This window comes from Pygocentrus nattereri, chromosome 4, assembly GCF_015220715.1.
Source record: "Pygocentrus nattereri isolate fPygNat1 chromosome 4, fPygNat1.pri, whole genome shotgun sequence".
Lineage (NCBI taxonomy): Eukaryota > Metazoa > Chordata > Actinopteri > Characiformes > Serrasalmidae > Pygocentrus > Pygocentrus nattereri.
The window spans coordinates 23,918,937-23,940,773 of record NC_051214.1 but is presented as its reverse complement, the minus strand read 5'-3'; the positions used below and the strand labels follow the sequence as shown (position 1 = coordinate 23,940,773).

At 39.9% G+C, this 21,837-nt stretch overlaps 2 protein-coding genes across 4 annotated transcripts in view; both read right to left on the bottom strand.

Annotated features, from left to right (window-relative positions):
* Positions 1–2,346: 2,346 nt before the first annotated feature.
* On the bottom strand, positions 2,347–21,755 carry sccpdhb (saccharopine dehydrogenase b). Of its 3 annotated transcripts, XM_017718441.2 has the most exons (13): positions 21,676–21,755; positions 19,725–19,903; positions 15,555–15,664; positions 15,302–15,382; positions 14,948–15,077; positions 12,628–12,677; positions 11,355–11,485; positions 9,255–9,372; positions 5,643–5,762; positions 4,420–4,476; positions 4,168–4,279; positions 3,177–3,258; positions 2,347–3,073 (listed from the first exon to the last, which is right to left on the bottom strand). In XM_017718441.2, the coding sequence occupies exons 2-13, from the start codon at positions 19,765–19,767 to the stop codon at positions 2,968–2,970; spliced, it is 1,140 nt and encodes a 379-aa protein (XP_017573930.2). In that variant the 5' UTR covers positions 19,768–19,903; positions 21,676–21,755; the 3' UTR covers positions 2,347–2,967. The 3 variants fall into 3 exon arrangements, with proteins under 3 accessions (XP_017573930.2, XP_017573929.2, XP_017573928.2); XM_017718440.2 differs by lacking the exon at positions 21,676–21,755 and having other exon boundaries at positions 19,725–21,001; XM_017718439.2 differs by lacking the exons at positions 19,725–19,903; positions 21,676–21,755 and adding an exon at positions 17,546–17,899.
* The window catches only part of cnstb (consortin, connexin sorting protein b), a 29,963-nt gene continuing 29,166 nt past the window's right edge, over positions 21,041–21,837 (bottom strand). The window contains exon 11 of the mRNA XM_017718481.2: positions 21,041–21,771. Within this exon, the coding sequence (XP_017573970.2) occupies positions 21,560–21,771 (212 nt within the window). The 3' untranslated portion in view covers positions 21,041–21,559. The remainder of the gene's footprint in view (positions 21,772–21,837) is intronic.

Genomic DNA, 21,837 nt, shown 5'->3' with positions numbered 1-21,837 from the left:
GCTTTCAGGAGTAAATTATGAGCATATATGTAGATCATAAAACACATGTTCTTATAATTTGAGGGGCTTTTACAAAATAAATAAATAAAATAAAAATTCCTGAAGCCTAATTTGCCTTACGATTTATTCATGTAAATTCAGATGGACAAACCAAAATACACCCTGGAGAAAAAGGAGTCCTAGTTTTTTTAGGTGATTATTTAACTATCCTAATTTAATTTCTGATTTTTAATATATTTTCTCCTTTAAATGTTTTAATCATGTTTTAATGTTTTGTTTTTAATTGTTTCTCTATTTGCGCTTACTTTACTTTTTTTAAACAACTCTGACTCTGAACTTTCTCTCTTGTAAAGCATTTTGAATGACAGTGTTTGAAAGGTGCTGTATAAATAAACTTGCCTTGCCTTATAAAAACCAAACCACTCCCCTAGTCCGATTACATTTCGCTGGTTGTCTAAGTGAGAATAAGGTAACACACCATATACAGGCAACAAACGTAGTTAATGCGATTCACATATTTGAAAAAAAAATAAAACATCAAAGGTTAAATGGGCCATAACGTCCACCCAGGCCACATTTTATGTTTCGTGTAGTTCCGATATGCTGAACTCAGCAAATAAATCAACAGTGCGTTAACGTGTAGAACTGTGTTCTCTGTAGCGGTCGTGTCAGCTTAAACCAGGACACAAGGACACACTAAACCAGGACATAAGTTGACCAGGGCTGCCCAAACTTTTGCATTTGACTGTATATTCACCTATTTAGCCAACAGCAATTAAGCCCCGCCCATTCACAGTAAAGTTATATGGAGTGGTTCCACCCAATAATACACACAATACAGGCCAGCCAATAAGAACAGTGCTTATCTACATATACGTCAACAAAAGCTGCCTGTTTTATTCTGAGGGATAAAGAAAAGTTGGATAACAGTCACGAGGAAAGACGAATGATTTGGCACAAAGGACCAAAAAACATTTTAGGTGGACGACAAGAAGCAGGTAGGGCCCTTTAAAGGGAGCAGCCGCATCTGTTTTCATTAGGAAAAAGCCAAACTCAGCTGGCCGGGGCGCTGAGGTGGATTCACACAGCGTTTGTAATCATCAGCATAACAGTGTGAAGAATGAAGAAGCCGTAAGAAAGACATGCTCAGGCGACGTTCTTTCCTTCCTCGCTCAGCTGTGAACAGAGGAGCAAGAAAGGAAAGAACGGAAATGAAAGGTGACGAGGATAATCATAAAAACTGGGCCAAACACTGGAGATTGATTTCAGAGCAACCTTTGCTTATTCCAGCTGATTCTTTTATTAATGCGCACCACTGAAGTGAAAAGGGAGGAAAAAAGCAACTAAGAGAGTTTGTATCTCTGTGGGTTTGATGGCACAGCATTCTTCTTCTTCTTCTTCTTCTTTCGGCTGCTCCCTTTAGGGGTTGCCACAGCGGATCATCTGCCTCCATCTTGCCCTATCCACTGCCTCCTCTACTTTTACACCAAACATCTCCATGTCCACCTTCACTACATCCATAAACCTTCTCTGAGGTCTACCTCTTCTCCTTCTACCCGGCAGCTCCATCTCCAACATTCTTTGCCCAATATATCCACTATTCCTCCTCAACACATGTCCAAACCATCTCAACCTGGCCTCTCTGGCTTTATCTCCAAACTGCTCCACCTTCACTGTCCCTCTGATCTGCTCATTTCTAATCTTGTCCAGCCTCGTCACTCCCAACGAAAATCTCAGGATCTTCATCTCCGCCACCTCCAGCTCAGCCTCCTGTCTTTTAGACAGAGCCACGGTCTCCAAACCATACATCATAGCAGGACACACTACTCTCTTGTAAACCTTCCCTTTCACTCTTGCTGCTATCCATCTGTCACACATCAGCCCTGACACCCGTCTCCACCCACTCCATCCTGCCTGCACCCTCTTCCTCACCTCTTTTCTACACTGTCCATTGCTCTGGATGGTTGACCCAAGATATTTGAAGTCATCTACCTTTACGACCTCTACTCCTTGCATCTTCACCTTTCATTGGCCTTTGATGGCACAGCGTTACAGTTCCTTAAACTTGATGAAAAGTCAACTGTGTCAGTGTTCTACACAGGGACGTTTCGAGCTGTACATTTTTCAGTTTTTGGCGTAGTTTGAAAACACCTGTAACTCTTTACATAGTGCATATATTACATGCGGAATGGACTAAAAGAAATGACCCCAAATTACTTGGAAAAAATTCTGGTTCCATTGACTTTCACTGGAAGTAGGTTTTTTCCTTCTCCTGTGAAGTTACCACTGTGGAGATCGACAGTGACAAGCGACAAGCCTTCAAGCCAATAAGGGGCCCCAAAAACATCTAGTATATATTTAGTTTATTTTATACAACTTATACATGTTCAAATATTATGTTTGTGATGAAAAATTAAAAAAGTCTTTCATTCTTGTTCATTCGTGCACACATATTACAGGGAGATTCACTCGAAAGAGGCCCCGAATAGTCTGCTGTAACTCAATCTAAAGCAATATGAACCACAAAAATACACTACAAAATTTGATGTATGTGTAATTGATTGTATTACATGCGATGCTGGAAGTGACCTCCGTTTTCTGCGCATGAAGGGGTAGAAAGGGTCTGCACCTGGAAGTTGCAAACGGAGGTTAAACGTCATGATGGCTGTCCAGTGCCAACCTCACTGCTCTGGCGCAGGGGCATCCCAGCTTGTTCAAAGCTCCACATACTGAAGAGCTCAATGCGCTTTGTTTCATTCAGATTGCTGCGTCCTAGTGAGAGTTATTACAGAATATCTGGGCCTCTTTTGAGTGAATCTCCCTGTATTATAATTAATGAGGGTCATGGAGGGAGGAAAAGTTCAGATATGACTCCTGTTCAACAACATAAAGGTCTTTTAAACTGTTCTTCTCATCCATCACAGCTAGGAAGGGGGCCATCAGTTCATGTATCTACTTAGTATCTACTTATAACTTCCGAGCGTTCGTCACACAAAACTGGACTCCGTGCTTGTTGAGACGCTCAATCAAGGTTGTTCTTGCGAATGCAGACCCTGGAGTGTAAACACCACCCCTGTTAATGTAAAGACAAGCCTGCATTAATAGAACCATCAACACATCAGTCACTACAAGAGCCGTATTCTGCAATGAGTGATGAAGAGTCTGGCTGCACATACGTTTCTGGGAGGCACTGCGGCTCGTTAAGCAGAGTGATGGCCGCCTGCACCATGGTGATCGGCGTGGCAACGTAACCCGGCTCTGAAAAGCACGGCAACAGTAACCCAGGTTAACCATGCATAACACTGCTGTCGGAACAAAACCTTGCATCACCATTTTTGTCTGTTTTCAGTTTTTGACATAATTTGAAAGTACCCATGGTCCCATATACTTCAATCAGGCATAACATTATGACCACCTCCTTGTTTCTACACTCATTGTCCATTTTATCAGCTCCACTTACTCTATAAGTGCACTTTGTAGTTCTACAGTTACAGACTGTAGTCCATCTGTTTCACTGATACTTTGTTACCCTGTTCTTCAGTGGTCAGGACCCCCATGGACTCTCACAGAGCAGGTACTATTTGGGTGGTGGATCATTCTTATCACTACAGTAACACTGATGTGGTGGTGATGTGTTGGTGTGTTGTGCTGGTATGAGCGGATCAGACAGAACAGTGCTGCTGGAGTTTTTATACACTGTCCACTCTATTAGACACTCCTACCTTGTCAGTCCACCTTGTAGATGTAAAGTCAGAGACGATAGCTCATCTGCTGCTGCACAGTTTGTGTTGGTCATCCTCTAGTCCTTCATCAGTGGTCACAGGACGCTGTTGGCTGGATATTTTTGGTTGGTGGACTATTCTCACTCCAGCAATGACACTGAGTGGTTAAAATCTCCAGCAGCACTGCTGTGTCTGATCCACTCAGACCAGCGCAACACGCACACACTAACACCACTGCAGTGCAGAGAATGATCCACCACCCAAATAACACCTACTCTGTGAGGGTCTATAGGGGTCCTGACTGTAGACTGTAGAACTACAAAGTGCACCTATACAGCAAGTGGAGTTTATAGTTTTTTCTTTCTTCTGTAAAAATTCTCATTTGGGAGACACAAGGTTTTGATGCAAGGTTTTAATGGAGCAAAAGTGGTGCTAAAAAAAATACCTGGGCCTTTTATCTGTGTGGTGATGGCAGCATCAGGCTTGCCCTGTGAGGGATCCCGGCCATTTGAATAGCCTTCTCCAAAGAAAGAAAGGCAAAAAGAGGTTCCTTCCATCTAAAATGAGATAATGTATTATACACTGACATAAAACAGAATCCCCTGGCCAACATTAGCCTGCGGTAACTGTCAGCAGCTCTTATTGTGGAAGACAACACCATGAGAAATGTAGACATGATGAAAAAAAAAACACATGCCTGCTTCTTTGATGGTCCAGCCTTGGAGAACAAGCCAAAGGAAAAAACCTCTGGAAACTAGAAATAATAACCAACAACACAGTTATATCACACAAAGTTCACCAATCAGGGTTAAATATGGCAGGAGGGCAAAAACCTATCCTAATCCAATGAAAGATGTTTTATTTTTTTACCCCCAGGCATCCTCTCAGGTTTTAATGTACATAGTTTTTTTAAGAATCAAAAAGATGCCAAAAGAAAAAAAAAATAATCAATCGATCTACAGAATCTGATACTGATCAACCAATAGGAATATTAAGATACTGTGACATCATTAATTGACAGCCCCTTTATTATCATAGGAACAAGGAAATACAGAAATAAATAGGGAAATAAAGAAATACAGAAACTAATAGTTATGGAAATAAATGAATTAAAAAAGAAAAAACTGCAATAAAGAAACACATAAATAACAAAATAAATAAATACAAAAATTAGTGAGGAGGGGAAATTACTAAACAGACATAAATAAATGCAGACATATTGATTTATGTAAGATTTTATTTATTTATATATTAGTTTCTGTGTATATTGTGTATATTTATTAATTTTTATATTTATCATAATTATGTTTTGCCATTCTGGGGCAGTCATGAGGCCCTGAGCAAGGCACCTTACACCCAACTGCTCCCCAGGCGCTGCAGATAATCTTAATCAAATTTACTGAGTCATTTATTTTTCATTTTATTTATTTTATGCACACACATTTTTATCTGGTCAATGTTGTGTCCCTGCATGCTTGTTAAATACATTTTCACTCTCGCAGCTATTTTCAGACTGTTCTATGTAGTTGCACTACCATGGCTTTTCTCAAGCCTTGTGCTAGTACTGGGAGAGCACTGCCCCTCAGAATCTAGTTTTGGAGGCCCAGTGACCCACTGCTCTCCCTTAGCTGTAAATATGTCTCCCAATTACAGAAACCTAATTGGGTCTAATCTGCGTGACTGCAGTTCCAGCTTTTACTGACCCCTATTAGCTTTCATTCATTCATTATTAGCACTGCTGTTATATTTAGGAGAAGCCTTATTGACATTTGTTGTTTATATTACAAACCCTAATTTCAAGTTTCAGAGCTCTTGATTAAGTGTTCAGGCCTTTAAAACCCCACAGTTAAACTGCAAAATGTAAAGATGGTGTGTAGCAGTGTGTGGTGTATCTGATGGAACACTGGAAAAACAATGTACCTGAATTAGGAGACTCCTACCAATGCTGAATTTGGTCATGAGCCAAAACATCAGGCCTGCAAAGAAGGTCTTCGCCACCGAGAACACCCCGCCGATACCAACGTACGCAGCATACTGAACCTGAGTGAGATACAGAGAAATCACTCCAATGACCACAGACAAGTATACAAGAATACAAGACTCGAAGCTGGTGCTGAAGATACAGACATTCAAGCCCACGCAATAGTCGACTTCCATGTGTATTCAAACTACGCATTTGTAGTTTGGAACTTAAAAACAAATCTTGTAATTTAATCAATTGTATGTTTTTGACTGAGCATGTGCAACTGAGGTGGATACACTGATGTAAGGTACATAGTTTTGAGAGTGAAGAATGAAGTCTGGAAATGCCAATGAGTCATCAGAACTTAAGAGATTAAATACATCAATATATAGTTCTAGCGCTCTGTCAGCACCTGCACGAACTCGGTGACACCACTCTCAGTCATCTCTATGGCGAGCGGAGAAGAGAGTGCTGAATCACATGGAGCTTGAATCATACTCATCATCTGTTCTCTCAAATGTGAGAAGGAAATGTGTTTGATTAATAGCAGAGCATGGACAGTTGTATGAGGCTTCAAACAGTACAGAAGGTGACAGACATCTGCCATCGCAAAAAGTTTGTGTGCCTAAAGTCATAATTTAAACCATGAAAAATCTATGTTGATTAATACATTGTTAAATATTTTTGCAATATGTATTACTGTTATGCCTAATAAACCACAAGAGAGTTAAACCTGTACTGCGGCGTTAGCCTGCAAGCTAAGGTTTAGAGCACAGATATACATACCTAGTTGCAACGCAACCGTTCCACCTTAAATGACACAATTTAAGACACCTGAAAGTGACCGCTGCACCATTTAAGCTGGAACAGGAAAACACAAACAAGAAGCTGGTAAACAGAAAGCCGTCTTCAGCTTTGTCCTTCTTACTGTGTTTTGGGTGGTTTATTTTATTTTTATATGTATTAAGATCAGAAGTGATTCACACATTGATGGATTTGCTGATGTGTTTGAGGTTGCAGCATTTCTACTCATGCTAAACTTGGTTTTTAACATCAGGTGCAGACCAAATACTTTCCCGCTGGTCCGGACGACTAAGCAGCACAATCAATTACTAAAGAAATAAAAGCTACTGAGAGCAGATCTGTGCAGCCTAGATTAACCTATATCTGAGGATAACAAAACAAATGTGGTGAAAATCAGTTGAGTAATACAGAAGCTGTGTCCGATTTAATCCTGAGACTCTGTCTCAATACAAGCGAATGTGTTTACAAGTGGATCTTGACCTCTCCGACATGGTGGACGCACAGACGTATCCCCTCAGATAGAGAAAAACAGATGATGCGGCATCTAGGTATGTATATCTAAGATATAGAGTGTAAAGTGGAGACTGCTAGCTTTGCTAACTGCACTCAAAACATCAAGAAGGCACATTCTATGGCTACAAGTGTGGTTGGTTAGTGTAGTGGGTAACACCTCTGCTTTCTACACTGTAGACTGGGGTTCAATACCCACCTGGGTAAACACCCTACACTAAACCAATAAGAGTCCTTGGGCAAGACTCCTAACGCCACCTTCACCTACCTGTGTAAACTGATCAAATTGTAAGTCGCTCTGGATAAGAGTGTCTGCCAAATGCTGTAAATGTGTCCTCACACCACATCTTAATCCCCTTAGTAGCATATTTTACAATATTGGACTATGATCAATTCAAGCTTCATCCATAACCGGAAAAAAAACTATGTATTTATTTATTTACAACCCCAGTTCCTAAAAGGTTGTGACGCTATGTACAATGCAAATAAATGCAAATAAAAACAGAATGCAATGATTTGCAAATCTCACAGACACATAGGCCATCTCTACCACTGAGTAGCATCCGCTCTACTTTTAACAAAAGTCTATAAAAGTCTGGGAAGTGAGGAGACCAATTGCTGGAGTTTTGGGAGAGGAATGTTGTCCCCTAAAGAAGACGCTGTCTGGATGGGATCACATGTTGTTCTAAAACCTCTGTATACTGTTCAGCATTGATGGTGCCTTTCCAGATGTGTCAGCTGCCCACGCCATTGGCACTAATACAACCCCAAACCATCAGAGATGCAGGCTTTTGAACTGTGAGCTGATAAAAAGCTGGATGGTCCTTCTCCTCTTCAGCCTGCTGGACATGGTGTCCATGGTTTCCAAAAAGAATTTCAAATGATTCGTCTGACCCCAGAACAGTTTTCCAGTTGACCTCCATTTTAAATGAGCTTTGGCCCAGAGAAGACGGCAGCGTTTCTGTGTTGTGCTGACATACGGCTTCTTCTTTGCTTGATACAGCTTTAACTTGCATTTGTGCAGTGCACAGTGAACAGACAATGATTTCTGGAAGTGCTCCTGAGCCCATGCAGTGATTTCCAGTACAGAATCATGCCTGTTTTTAATGAAATGTCGCCTGAGGACCCGAAGATCACAAGCATCCAATATTGACCGTCAGCCTTGTCCCTTGTGTACAGGTATTTCGCCAGATTGCCTGAATCTTTTGATGATATTATGTACTGTAGATGGTGGGATACCCAGTGTCTTCGCAATTTTATATTGAGGAATATTTTTCTGAAATTGTTCCACAATCTTTAGATGCAGCTTTTCACAGATTGGTGAACCTCTCAGAGACACTCTGCCTCTCTAAAATGCTCTTTATATCCAGTCAAATTACTCCTTCAGCTGTTTTTTTTATCAGTACTAGCTACATTTCCAGCCTTTTGTTGCCCCTGTCTCAACTTTTCTGAGATGCGTTGCTGCCATCAAGTTCTAAATGAGTTAATATTTTTCATTAAATGCTAAAACATCTCACTTTCAACATCTGATATTTGTTCTATGTTTTAATGTGAATAAAATATGGGTCAATGAGATTTGCAAATCGTTGCGTTCTGTTTTTATTTAAATTTATTTATATTTTACACAGTGTCCCAACTTTTTTGGAATTGGGGTTGTAATAAAATTTGTGTAATTACATTTTTTTACAATTTCAAAACCTACTTGTTTTTAAAATTAGAGCTGAAAATCTGTTTTCGAAGGAACAATGCAAAATATAAAATAAAATCCTGTGCAAAAGTCAGAGCAAGTTTTGAGTGCAGTGGGTCTGAGTAAAACTAGGAGTAAAACTAGGTTGGACTGTTACTGTTATGACGTAAATATAACAGTCAGGAAGCAATTTAACAATAACTATTACTACTACTAACACTACTGCTATTAATATTAGAAGTATAATAATTTTCTAGGTAGTTTGACAAGAGGAGGATGGGTCCCCCTTGTGAGCCTTGGTTCCTCCCAAGGTTTCTTCCTCAGCTCTGAGGGAGTTTCTCCTTGCCACTGTTGCCTCTGGCTTGCTCACATGGGGGTTTTAGATTCTTGTTAAAACTTTGTCTTTTCTGGAATTCTGTGAAGCTGCTTTGTCACAACATCAGTTGTAAAAAGTGCTACAAATAAATTTGATTTGATTTGATTTACCTGAAGCTACATGTATTTGAAAGTGCGTAGTATACAGTATGTATAGTTGTGTAGTGGTCAGTCAGTCAGTGAGTGGACTTACAGGGGCTTGCTGGTGCTCCTGGTGCATGCAACGCTGGGTCCTCCTCACTACTGAGGGGTCAGAACCCATGAAAGGAATTGAATACTGCTGTATCTCTTTACTGTAGAAAAGAGCACCCCTGAAAAACAACACAAAACCAAAACAAAACACATCATGGTGCTCTGTTCCAGCTCAGTGGCCGGCAAATTTGGGGATACCTAGCTTTTCAGTGTTAAGTACAAACATGCTTTCTTAGTCAGTTTGTAATAGGTTAACATGATTACGACACCAGGTTCACTATGAGGACAATAATACCAGGTGTATCAGCTGATACCAAGCTGCTCCGATGTGTGTTTTCATAAATAATAGAGGCACGTAATTTAGGTAAGATATGCTAGTCTGTAGTAAAATCTCTTTATTTTTAGTATTTGCATAATAGTTTATGTTTTGCTTTTTGGCTTTCTTTTTTAATTACAATTTGGTAGACTGTTTAACATGTGATCAAATCTGATGTTGGCTAAAAGGTACTTTAATACTCTGCAGTGAAAACACAACATTTTTTATATCTACATAATGTCAAAGAACCTGGGTGATATCTTTAGTTTTTTGAGGACTATTTATGTGAAATCACTTTATAGTCTCATGAATGCTGTATGATTTCATGCTGCTTGAATGTGTGCACATTCTCCTGCTGCTTTTTCTCAGACTTGAACGCACCGTTTCTGTTAACGCTGGTTTAAAACCGGAAAGCAAGTGAGAAACCCTGCAGGAGTGAGTTTTGCACTTGGATGCAGAGCAGCAGCTTGTTCTGCTGTAAAATAGCTCCACGCCGCAGACGTTATGATCTCTTTGTTAACTTCTGAACAAGTGGTTCACTCCTGCAGGTTGTGGATAGTGCCTGTTTATGTCACCTCTACAACAGTGGCGTAAGTACAGCACAAAACAAATAAACAAACTAGGCTGGTCTTAACACAGCCAATACCTGATCCATTCAAATATACCTGTATAGGCTCGATACTGATCCTTTGGACTGGACCGTGACATCCCATAGGATAAAGAAGTTTTTTTTTTTGGTGAATATACAGTTATTGCCACAAATATTCACACACAGATATTGTTTTCCTCAAAACAAAAGAAGGCTTCTATTTAATTTAACATGGTTATTGCAAAAAGATCAGGATGCTTAATGACTGAAAACATTTTGGAAAGCTTCTCCAAACTTGGCAGGCATTGCAGAGGCATACAGTGAAACTTTTCAGAGTTCATTTAGAGAGTCTGGGTCATTCTACAGAAACGTCCACTTTTCTATCGATCCATAGGTGTCACTGGTGTTACCGATCCTCATTGATGTTACATGTAAGAAAGGTAACACCAGTGACATTTTAATGAAAAATGCATTATACAAAACCGCAACTACACAGCATCAAACCACGTGATGGAAGATCCACTAAAATATGTAATTTGAACCATTTGTATTCTATTTTTTCACAATTGTCTAAGAATACAGCAGGTCGTACCAGTGACTTATAAAGGCTTCATATGAAATCATGAGCTAAATGAGGAAATCTCTGATAAATGAAAGACTCACCATGTGCTTTTCTTCATAGATCCTCAGAAAACAGGTAAAAGGAAGTCAAGTGACATCATCAGTGTGATTATTATTTCAAAATAAGAGATTTTTTGTTACGTGGTAACACCAGTGACACGACTCCTGGGGACAACTTTCATTATATATTTGATAATATTTATATGGCTTTTGTTTTCTTTATGTCATTTAATTCATATATTCCATAGTGATGTATAGATTTTTGTAGTTCAAATTGCAGAAAAACATTTTTCTTCAAAATATGGCCTCAGCCTTCACACATGAAAGGCAATATTGCTGAATTGATGGATCAAGAAAGTGTAATTGTTAAAATAACTCACTTTTATTTTAAAATATAAATAAACTGTAACCCCAACATGTTTTCGAAGTGTAATATATCTGTACGTAAGGGACACACAAATGGACGTTTCTGCAGAATGACCCAATTAAGAGATAAAATAAATGCACTCAGGGAAAACAAGTAAAATCGCTTGATTGCTTGACGGAGTCTTTTATAGACGTGGTAAACGTAATACCTCTTTTTAATGGGAGCTCCCACCACAGGCAGAGGTTTATGACCAAACTTCTTCCTCAAGCTTCTGAGACTGGCGCTGTCTGCAAAGCCAAAGATGGCTGACTGCCATGTTGCTTCATGGCCGCATCCACCCTGATGAAGACAGAAACCTGGGGATCAGCCAAACTCTGAGCTCTGCATGCCTCAAGCCAAGACAAAGCATGGGTCTAATTCAAACAGCCAGAGCCAATGATTTCTTTATAGGTGGAGGAAGTATGTGTTGTTACTGAAAATTATTCCATCAATTTTTCAAAACTCAATCACTGACATGTAAGCAAAGTCATTCGGAGTGGTGCGACGTAAAATTGTTTATTGTAGAGAAATTGACTGACTCAGTGGTGGTGACAGGAACCAGGGATCACAAGGTCTGCTATTTTAAATTACTATCCAAAATGACCAGTGAACCTAAACATGTCCACCAGTGAGCTTTTACAAGCAATGCTGATGATGACGATAAAACAGTGGCAACCTGTCCAGGGTATATCCTGCCTTCTGCCCAATGACAGCTGGGATAGGCTCCAGCACCCCACCGCAACCCAGGAGGATAAGCGGTTTAGATGATGATGATGTGTGTGTGAGGTGTGTGTGTGTGTGTGTGTGTGTGTGTGCTGACCACTATTTTGCCCTTTTACCTCTGTCATGAGTATTTAAAAATATGCTTTTAAGACAAAACATCATCTCAAAACTATTATCTCAGACATCAGGCAGCTTATTCATACCTATTTCATGCAATAATTTTGTATTCAATGCTTCAGACGTCGGGTTCCTATCAGCACCACTGTGAACAATGTTGGCTCTGTACTTTTCTCTAGAAATGAGCATTTCACACCAAACCATTCTGAATGACTTTGTTTCCATCTTAATTATTCATTCAATGAATCATTTAATTATGCAGAACCTAAATTGGTTCCCCTTAATGCAATTCTAAGTAAGTAACAAAGCATCGCTGCTTTATCGTTCATTAAAATAATGCACAGCTTCTCAAACTACAAATCCCACAATCCAGTGCAGGACCCTGGTGACTTTAAAAGCCTCTTACATTATTCACTAGCAGATGCAACTTGGACTTCTCTGATCCTCCTCTGTGGCTAGTTTAATAATAGATCAAACAGCTCCACATGTCTCCAAACAGGGGCGTGCAGAAAAAGGTTCACGCTTCAAACGTGAATTTCTTAATCCACACCTGGCAATCAGGCAGGAGTTTTGAACCAGCTTAAGAAAAGCTCTCGGCTCACCTCTGGTCCTGTGCTGACAGTTAAAAAGCTCTCCACTGCTGTAAGAGTCCCTACAAGACAGAAATGTAGGTTAGAGCGAAGGTGGGCAATGTGGAAAACTACATTTCATCGTGATACTTGATAAGACATTTTCCCAACGCACGGTTTGTTTTACTGAGGTATCAAATTAGACCAGAAAAAAAGCCAGGAAAGCCAGGAGTATAATTCTATTCAATTCTTCACTAAATCCAATAAAAAAGACCATTTATATTCTCTTTGTAATGGAACATAAAGTTGTTCAGAGTTCTTTAAGTACTCATGACGTCAAGAAAATGCCCAGAAAAAAATATACTCATGTAATATGACGCAATTCATCACAATAACAATAAGCATCATGGCACTTTGAGAACGGGCGGTGGTTATGACCTATTTAGATTCTTTAAACTGGTTTAACAAACTTCTGAACAACACTCTACATGGTATAAAGGTAAAAGGGTAGCCATTGTGCAAAACCCCTTTTTTAACATGCACAGACCAATTATTAACATGCAACACCTGTATCTGCAAAAAGATGTGTGTCAAATAATGTAAAGTTCATGTAAAACTCTACACACATATTTGTTTGGGATATTATATGTATATATCCCATACACATTTAATAAATTCATATTCATTACTGTGTAAACGTCAGAGATCACTATTCATTTATTTCATTTCTGACACCTAGTAACTACAAGTTAACATTTTTCAGTTTCAGGAAATTAAAAATTATACGCAGGTCTCAACAACCACATATTACGTATTGATTTTTCAGTATTTAGTGTGTCCACCTTTGCTTTCATTTCAGCTTCCATTATTTTCAAAACACTCACTTTCAGTTTTCCAAAATCTGCAGGGACACGTTTAGTCTTAGAACTAACATTACAAGTAATTCCCAACACATTCGGCGATGTGGAAGTCTGGACTCTGGGGTGGTCAGTCTAAAGCCCTGAGTAGACCAGCAGATTCTTTGTTTGATTTGCACATTTTCTTCTTTTCTTCATCTGTTTCCTTTTTTAGTAAGCCCTTATTTACAGCTACACATCCTTTCAGACCCATATCAGCAACATCCAGAAATGCTGCCAACTTCTCTGGGCTCAAGCTCGACTTCAAATGCAAACTGGAGACACGTCTTTTGTGAAGCACTAAAGTGAGCACTAATCTAAGCACTTACTGAGATGCATTTTATCACATTTATGCTATGTTTAATTCTGTATCTTTATTTCTAGTTATCAGCACTGGCTTTTATTTCTGGCAGTGTCTGAGCTCAAGGGCAGTGCGGACTCTAACCTATTTGTACTACATTCTCAGAAAAAAGGTCTGAAACTGTCTCTGGGGCTGTTCCCTTCTTGTCACTAGGGTGGAACCCTCAAGGGTACATCTCAGTACCTTTAGTCAGGGAACATAACTGAACCATAATCCACTAAAATGGTATTTTCTAAGCTGTATTGACTCCACACACCCTACCTCATCTCCAGGCTTTTATTTCATTGTTCTGTTTTAAAACATACCTTTAAAAGGTACAAATATGAACTTTTCACCTGGAAAAACTTATGTAAGATGCGAAATCAGACCTTAAATCCACTGCTGTACCTTTGAGGGAACTCATTTGAGGGAGTGACAAGAATGAAAAATGTACCTTTTACATTACATTACATTTAGCAGACGCTTTTATCCAAAGCGACTTACAAATAATACCTGAACAGAACCTTTATTTCTAACAGCGTAGCTAGTCTACATTCTCTGAGTGGAGCACATCTGTAAGTTACTCTAGGTGTGGTAAATGTAAATAAGGTAAAAAGAGATATTAGTGGGTTTTTTTTTTACCTTGTTCAATGCAATTCAGGTAAAACTGAATTTACTAATCACTGCTTTTAGACCCTGGGATAGGCTCCAGCTCCCCCTGCAGCCCAGAAGGATAAGCGTCTTAGAAAATGTGTGTGTGTGTGTGTGTGTGTGTGTGTGTGTGTGTGTGTGTGTGTGTGTGTTTAGAAGCAAATCAAATGCTGTCGCAACTAATTCTGAAACATCTCTTGAAAAATAATGACCATACTGGCTATTTAAGCTGGTAATTTAAACAAATGAAGGGTGGTCTTTGACTTTTGCACAGTGCTGTATGTAACTAACTATATGTAATGAGAATTATATAAGCCACTGACACCTAACCCTTGGTAACAAAAAAGATGTAAAATAAATAAATAAAACATGTAGCTTCACATTTTGCTGTTGGCTTTCACCTGTTTTTTATGGGTTTCCTACAAAGACACAAGACATTTTTCTCCAAAAAAGTATAAAAACGTACCTTTAAACTGGTCTCTAGTATAAAGAATGCCCATATCTGCTGGAATGGAGTCAAAGCCACAGCTCCCAATGACATATACTCTCTTCTCTTGGGCTTTGCTGTGGTACTTGAGCTGCATTCCCTCCAAAAACTAGAAAACAATTTTCATGTATTAAACACAATCTATCTAACGTGTGCACATATTGCATCTGTGGGCAAACTGGATCAAACAACTGAATCATTATTACTGTACTAGTATATCAGATTCTTGAACACGTAAACTGGAGAACATGCACACTCAAAGCCTCTGACATAAATAGCACATTGAAATGAGCACACACGCTGACTTGGCACTGGATAAAATCCAGGATCTACCTGTGGCTCTCCACAGATGTCAATGTAGTGAGCTCCATTCTCTATGCAGGCCTTAACTACCGGCTCTCCATAGAACCTGTACTGTGAGGAGAGAGAACGCTAGTTAACACTTAGGATTATATTCCACACACAACAGACAGCTGGCTTCACAGTTAACAGCTCTATTCGTGCTGTGCACACAGGACCCTTGGGGTAGAACACTCTACAGATGTGGAAACTGCCTCCTTTCTACAGCTTGACAGCTTTAACTTACCGGCCCCACGCAATTAAGGACGACGACGCCTTGCTTGCACATAATAGCCAAGGATTCTGGCTGAGCCACGTCTGCCACAATGACCTCCACACTCCTCAGCTCTGGTTTACCTGGACAACAGGATGGTGTTGTGATACATGAGTGCTGAAAGAATTCAAAGAGACCTCAAAACGTGGTGAAGGACGTATCTACTGTTGTCATCAATATAATGTTGAGTCTGCATTTGAGACCTAAGCATTAAGCCAGACCTTTCTTTGAGCCTCTGTGTTTGACACTGTCCGAAAAACTCACGCAAAATCTGACTCAATACCAACGGCGTTTACATTATTATTTTACGCTTTATTACTTTATTTTTAGTTATTATTATTAGTAGTAGTAGTAGTATTAATAATACATCCAAAGCATTTTTTAGTATTAGTTTTGAAAGTAGAGGAGGCAGTGGATAGGGCAAGATGGAGGCAGATGATCCGCTGTGGCGACCCCTAAAGGGAGCAGCCGAAAGAAGAAGAAAAGATTTTTTATTATTAGTTTACTATTATTTCAGTCACCTGCTTTTATCCTCCTGACTCTGTAATATTACATCTTCCAGTTTTAACAAAGAAATCTTACATAGTGCAGCTTTAACATATATAAGTTGTTGTGATGTGTTCTCAAGACCAAAGAAGGAAAGGACCACCCAGATTACTACCAGCCTAAAGTTAAAAAGCCCGTTCATCATGGTATGGGGGGATCGGGGTGCTATTACTGGGTAACTTGCACATCTGGGAAGGCACCATTAATCTTACATACTGCAGCTTTAACAGTGTAAAACCAAAATATTGTCCATCTTATCAGCTCCACTTAATATATATAGGAGCACTTTGTAGTTCTACAGTTACAGACTGTAGTCCATCTGTTTCTCTGATACTTTGTTAGCCCCCTTTTCCCCTGTTCTTCAGTGGTCAGGACCCCCATGGACCCTCACAGAGCAGGTACTATTTGAGTGGTGGATCATTCTCAGCGCTGCAGTTACACTGACATGGTGGTGGTGTGTTAGTGTGTGTAGTGCTGGTCTGAGTGGACAACCAAAAATATCCAGCCAACAGTGTCCTGTGACCACTGATGGAGGTCAGACACAGCAGTGCCGCTGGAGTTTTTAAACACTGTGTCCATTCACTGTCCACTCTATTAGACACTCCTACCATGTCAGTCCACCTTGTAGACGTAAAGTCAGAGACGACAGCCCACAGGACACTGTTGGCTGGATATTTTATAGTTAAAACACCAGCAGCACTGCTGTGTCTGATCCACTCAGACCAGCGCAACACACACTCACACACCACCACCATGTCAGTGTTACTGCAGTGCTGAGATTTAATCCACCACCCAATTGGTACCTGCTTTGTGAGGGTCCGTGGGGGTCCTGATGCGTTTTGAAGCACAGTTGTTGATACTCAAGGTTTCAATACCTGCATCAGCATCAGAAAAGAAAGTCACCTCTAATACCAATTCCAGTGTATCAAACCTGGCTTACTGACCCTGCAGTGACCACTAGCATTAAAGCCCTTCAGCCTTTTGCCTTTAGTGAAGCATAAATACATTTTGTGGGTCTAAACATGGACTGTCAATCCAGGCAATTTGAGATTATGAGAGGATTGCCTAAACCCTCAACATCAGCCCATTCCCAGCCCCTATAATCCTATCCTATAATCTCAATCTAAAAAATCTGCTCAAGCATCTAATCCCAGTTTTCTATGACTGCCTGTCTAGACTCGGAAATCGTGTAAGCCCACATAACAATGACAGGCCTGTGTTTCCAAACAGATTAACACCAAAAGGAGATCTGATCACCGCAGATATGCGAGTTTAAAGGCTGTTTACGTTTGACTGTAACAGCACACGCAGTCAAGCTCAGTAAGAAACAGCCTCTGAGGGCAGCAGTGAATGGAGGGCTGTTTAAAGCCCTTTAAGGTCCCCCGTCTACAGCACTGAGGGGGGTGTTCGTCACGTACTGAGCGCCTGAGCAGCCTGAAGCAGAACCTTCTCCAGCCTGTCGCGGCTTCTCCCAGCTATCGCCCATCTTAGCGTCCCGCCTGGCCCTGCCGGACACGCTCTGGCCACTTCCTCCACCACAAACCGGCCCGTGAAGCCAGAAGCCCCGAACACGATAATGTGGTACGGCCTAATCTCGCCTCCTGCCGGTGAACCCGCCGCCATTGGGGTCAAAGCTTCGCGTCCTCCAGCCGAGCGCAGGAAGAGGAGAGAGGAGCACGGCGGCTCGGTGCGGAGCTCTCTGTGAAAAGGAGACGGTGTCACGCCGAGCAGGACGAGCACGACGTCTAATCGGATTACACGACCTGCCCACACAACAGACCCACATGCTGGAATAGCCTAGAGACTGAGCGCCATATGGGCAAACAGCGACACCCCGTGGCGTGAGTGTTGTACTGCAGCTGGTGCTGTCATTTTCTGGATAGTTATCTTGAGATACGAAGATAAGTAACTTGCTATTTCAACATAACAACTTTGTTATCTTGAGATAAAAATATAGGTAACTCGTTATTTTAAGATAACAGTTTTGCTATCTTGAGCTAATAAGTAACTTGCTATTTCAAGATAACAACTTTATCTGGAGATAACAATATAAGTAATTCGTTATTTCAAGATAAGTTATCTTAAGATAATAATTTTTGTTATCTTTAGATATCTTATCTCGAGATAGCTCTTAAGGAGTTATTTATATTATCTTGACATAACAATATAAGTAATTTGTTATTTCAAGATAACTATTATCTGCACCATTTAAGGTGGAACAGGAAATTTAGTTACCCGAGGAACTAGCTACTACTAGAGATTTTTTATGCTTGTTATGAAGAAAATGATCATAATGCACTGAAACAACATTAAACTAAGACCACGATGGTTACTGTAACATTTAATGGAGAAAATTCTCACATTTGTGGGTCTCTTTGGTTGCTCGTGCAGCCATCTTGCTGTCTTTTCTTATTTTCTCTATGATTTTCTTATTTTATGTCTATTTTTATATTCACGCTGTTTGGAGTGTCTCTCTCAAACCTCTGTTTGGAGGGTCATGTAGCCCTAACACTTTGCCGTACCCCTCTATCTCAACTTGAATCGGGACACCCTACCCTTAAAAGTGAATGTGTAAAACAGAGGGGTAGGGCTAAGTGATAGAGGCAATGGGATTGGGCCTTTCTCTTCAAATGGAGTATTTTGATGGATTTTAAGGAGGTTTTAAGGTTTAGTCATGGCTTGTCAGTCTAGGCAATTTGAGATTATGAGTGAAACGTGGCCCTCAGCCCAGTGTTATGACATTATTCTGCTCTCAAAAACAAAACATCAAATATTGCCAAGACTGTTCTCAGAACAACAGATTTTATTCTTAAAAACAGAGAATAAACCAACATAAAAGTTTTGATTCCCCACTTCAATCTCAATAATAAGGAGCCTATAACATTGATGTACACAAATATAGCACTATTATAAAGAGATGCAATTTACACTAAAATGAGAGATAATCACTGTCGTGCAATAACCTTGTATCTCCATTTTTGTTGTTTTTTAAACTTTTTTTCTTTGCATGATTTTAAAACTCCACTTATCTTTTGAAGTGTAGTGAAATTTCATAATAAATGCACCAAAATTACTCAGAAACAAAAATTTGCTATATTATCTTTCAGTTAAGAACTTTTTTTTTACTTCTCCTATAAAGTTACCATTTCTGAGATGTGAGGTTTTGATCTCAGATGTGCTACTCTTATTTGTTATGTCCAGTCATTTTATACAACACATAACTGACTGCATGGGAAGCAATTCATTTGCATCAAAAATGAATAAATGCATAAGATTAAGTGTGTGAAGTTTTTCACATACAACATTAACACTGCACAGTAAAATCCAAACACCAAGCACACTGTGCTTACATTTAATTGCATAATTAATGAAATATACACTGCATGTCCAAAAGTATCCAGACACCCCTTCTTATCAGTGAATTGAGCTACTTTAAGGTGCATCCAATAGAACAGGACATTCTGAAGCAGTCACCAGGTGACCATGTCCAACGCCTAACATCAGTTAGAGGATTATAAAAACCCCAGAACTGTGGTGTGGAGCAGTATAACTGTGTTATAACTGTGCTCTCTGGAGTGATGGTGCTATAACAAATACCTTTAGGATGAGCTGACCATCCAGCATTAGCATCTGATCTCATTAATGCTCTTGTGGCTGAATGCAATCAAATCCTCAGAGCTGTTCCAACATCTAGCAAGGAGGACACACTCCCTATTGATACCCTTGATTTCCGAAGAAACGTTGGATGCGCAAGTGTCCGCTTTTGGGCATATAGTCTATAATACAAAGCAAAGATCCATGAGCACTTTCTGTGGTAATAATACCACTAAAAGTATTTTGAGTAAAAATATTAGTATCAGAAACATACTTTAAATACACATATATGCATGGAATGTCTCTTCTTTCAACATAATGTGTGCTGTATAATAAAAAAAGAACTGCCATCAGTGCATAGAATTGTTGCTCGATCAGTTGCTAGTGGTTAATTTAATGTGAATCCCACAGTGTTAATGTAGGAATGCGGAAGCGCTGAACCTACTGTGTTTGTATATACAACCCCATTTCCAAAAGAGTTGGGACGCTGTGCAGAATGCAAATCATGTAAACCATGTTTTCCAAGGAAAATACTACAAAGACAACATATCAAATGTTGAAAATGACAAACTTGATAGTTTTTTGAAAAATATATGCCTATTTTGAATTTGATGCCAGCAACAAGTTCCAAAAAAGTTGGGTTCCAAAAAGTGTTTGGGACCTCAGGAGACACTGCTGTAGTTTTAAAAGAGAAATGTTTCTCAATCTTGTTTCATATAGGATTTCAACGGCTCAACAGTTCAGGGTCTCCTTTTTTTTCATTTATTTTTACATGTATTTTTCATTTCATAACACACCAAACGTTTTCAGTGGTGAGAGGTCAGGATGGCAGGCAGGTCAGTTTAGCACCGGGACTTTTTTAATATGGAGCCATGCTGTTGTAATACATGCAGAGTGTGGTTTGACATTGTCTTGCTGAAATAATCAAGGCCTTCCCTGAAAAAGACGTCCTCTGGATGGCAGCAAATGTTGCCAAAACATGTATATATCGCTCAGCATTAATGGTGCCTTCACAGATGAGCTCATCACCCACGCCAAGCTCTGTTGTTAAAAACACACTATTTGATCATGCAGTCTTTCACAGAGCGATGAACCCCTCCTAATCTTTACTTCTGAAAGACTCAGAATCTCTGGGATGCTTTTTTCATACCCAATATTACCTGAACGACCTGTTGCCAATCAACCACCAAGAGTTTTTTGTAGCATTACACAACTTTACCAGCCTTTTGTTGACTTTTTTGGAACATGTTGTTGCCAACAAATTTAAAATGGGCATATATTTTTCAAAAACAACAAAATTTCTCAGTTTCAACATTTGATATCTTGTCTTTATAAATGGGGTTGTATGTATGTATGTGCATGTGTGTATATGTGTGTGTGTGTGTGTGTGTGTGTGTGTGTGTTGATACGCTGTATATACAGTGGTTACAGTAACTGACAACAAGGCCACTTTGGTTTATGCATTAATGCAGTTTTCTTACACTCATCAGGAAAAGAGGTATCCTTTCTGCCTACTGACAGTCTAAAGAGACAAAGAGAGGTCAAAGGGAATATAGGAGTCTGTCTTCAGTGCCAGTGCAATACACTGAATTGCCGGTTAATTAGCTACACATATCTTGTACCTGCATTAATCGTCCATTTTTTGGATTCACCTACAGTAAGGTGCACTTTGAAGGTGTACAGTTAACTAACCGCAGCCCATCTCTTGCTGCACACTCTCTACTATGTCCATCAACGCAATGGGACCACTATAGAACCACTGCCCAGATTTTCTGTGTGGCAGGCCTCAGCACCTTAGTAACACGAACATGGTATTGGTATGTTAGTTACATGTGGGGCTACGATGAGCTGGGAGAAAACCAGTGTGTGATAGTGTCCACACTGCGCCATACAGGTCCAAAATAGAAGTCCATGTTTTGTGAGAAGTCCGCACAAACATTTGAATAAGCCCCACCCAGTAGGCAGTAGAGTGCAGTCCCGCCCATGCTGATCACAACGGTTACCAGACACAGGAGGAGGAAGACCAAACAAGAGGCTCCGCCCACTTCATCTGCAAATTACAACATGCAAACATTTGCTTAAGAATCAATCAAAACAAAAGTAAATGACAAAGAAA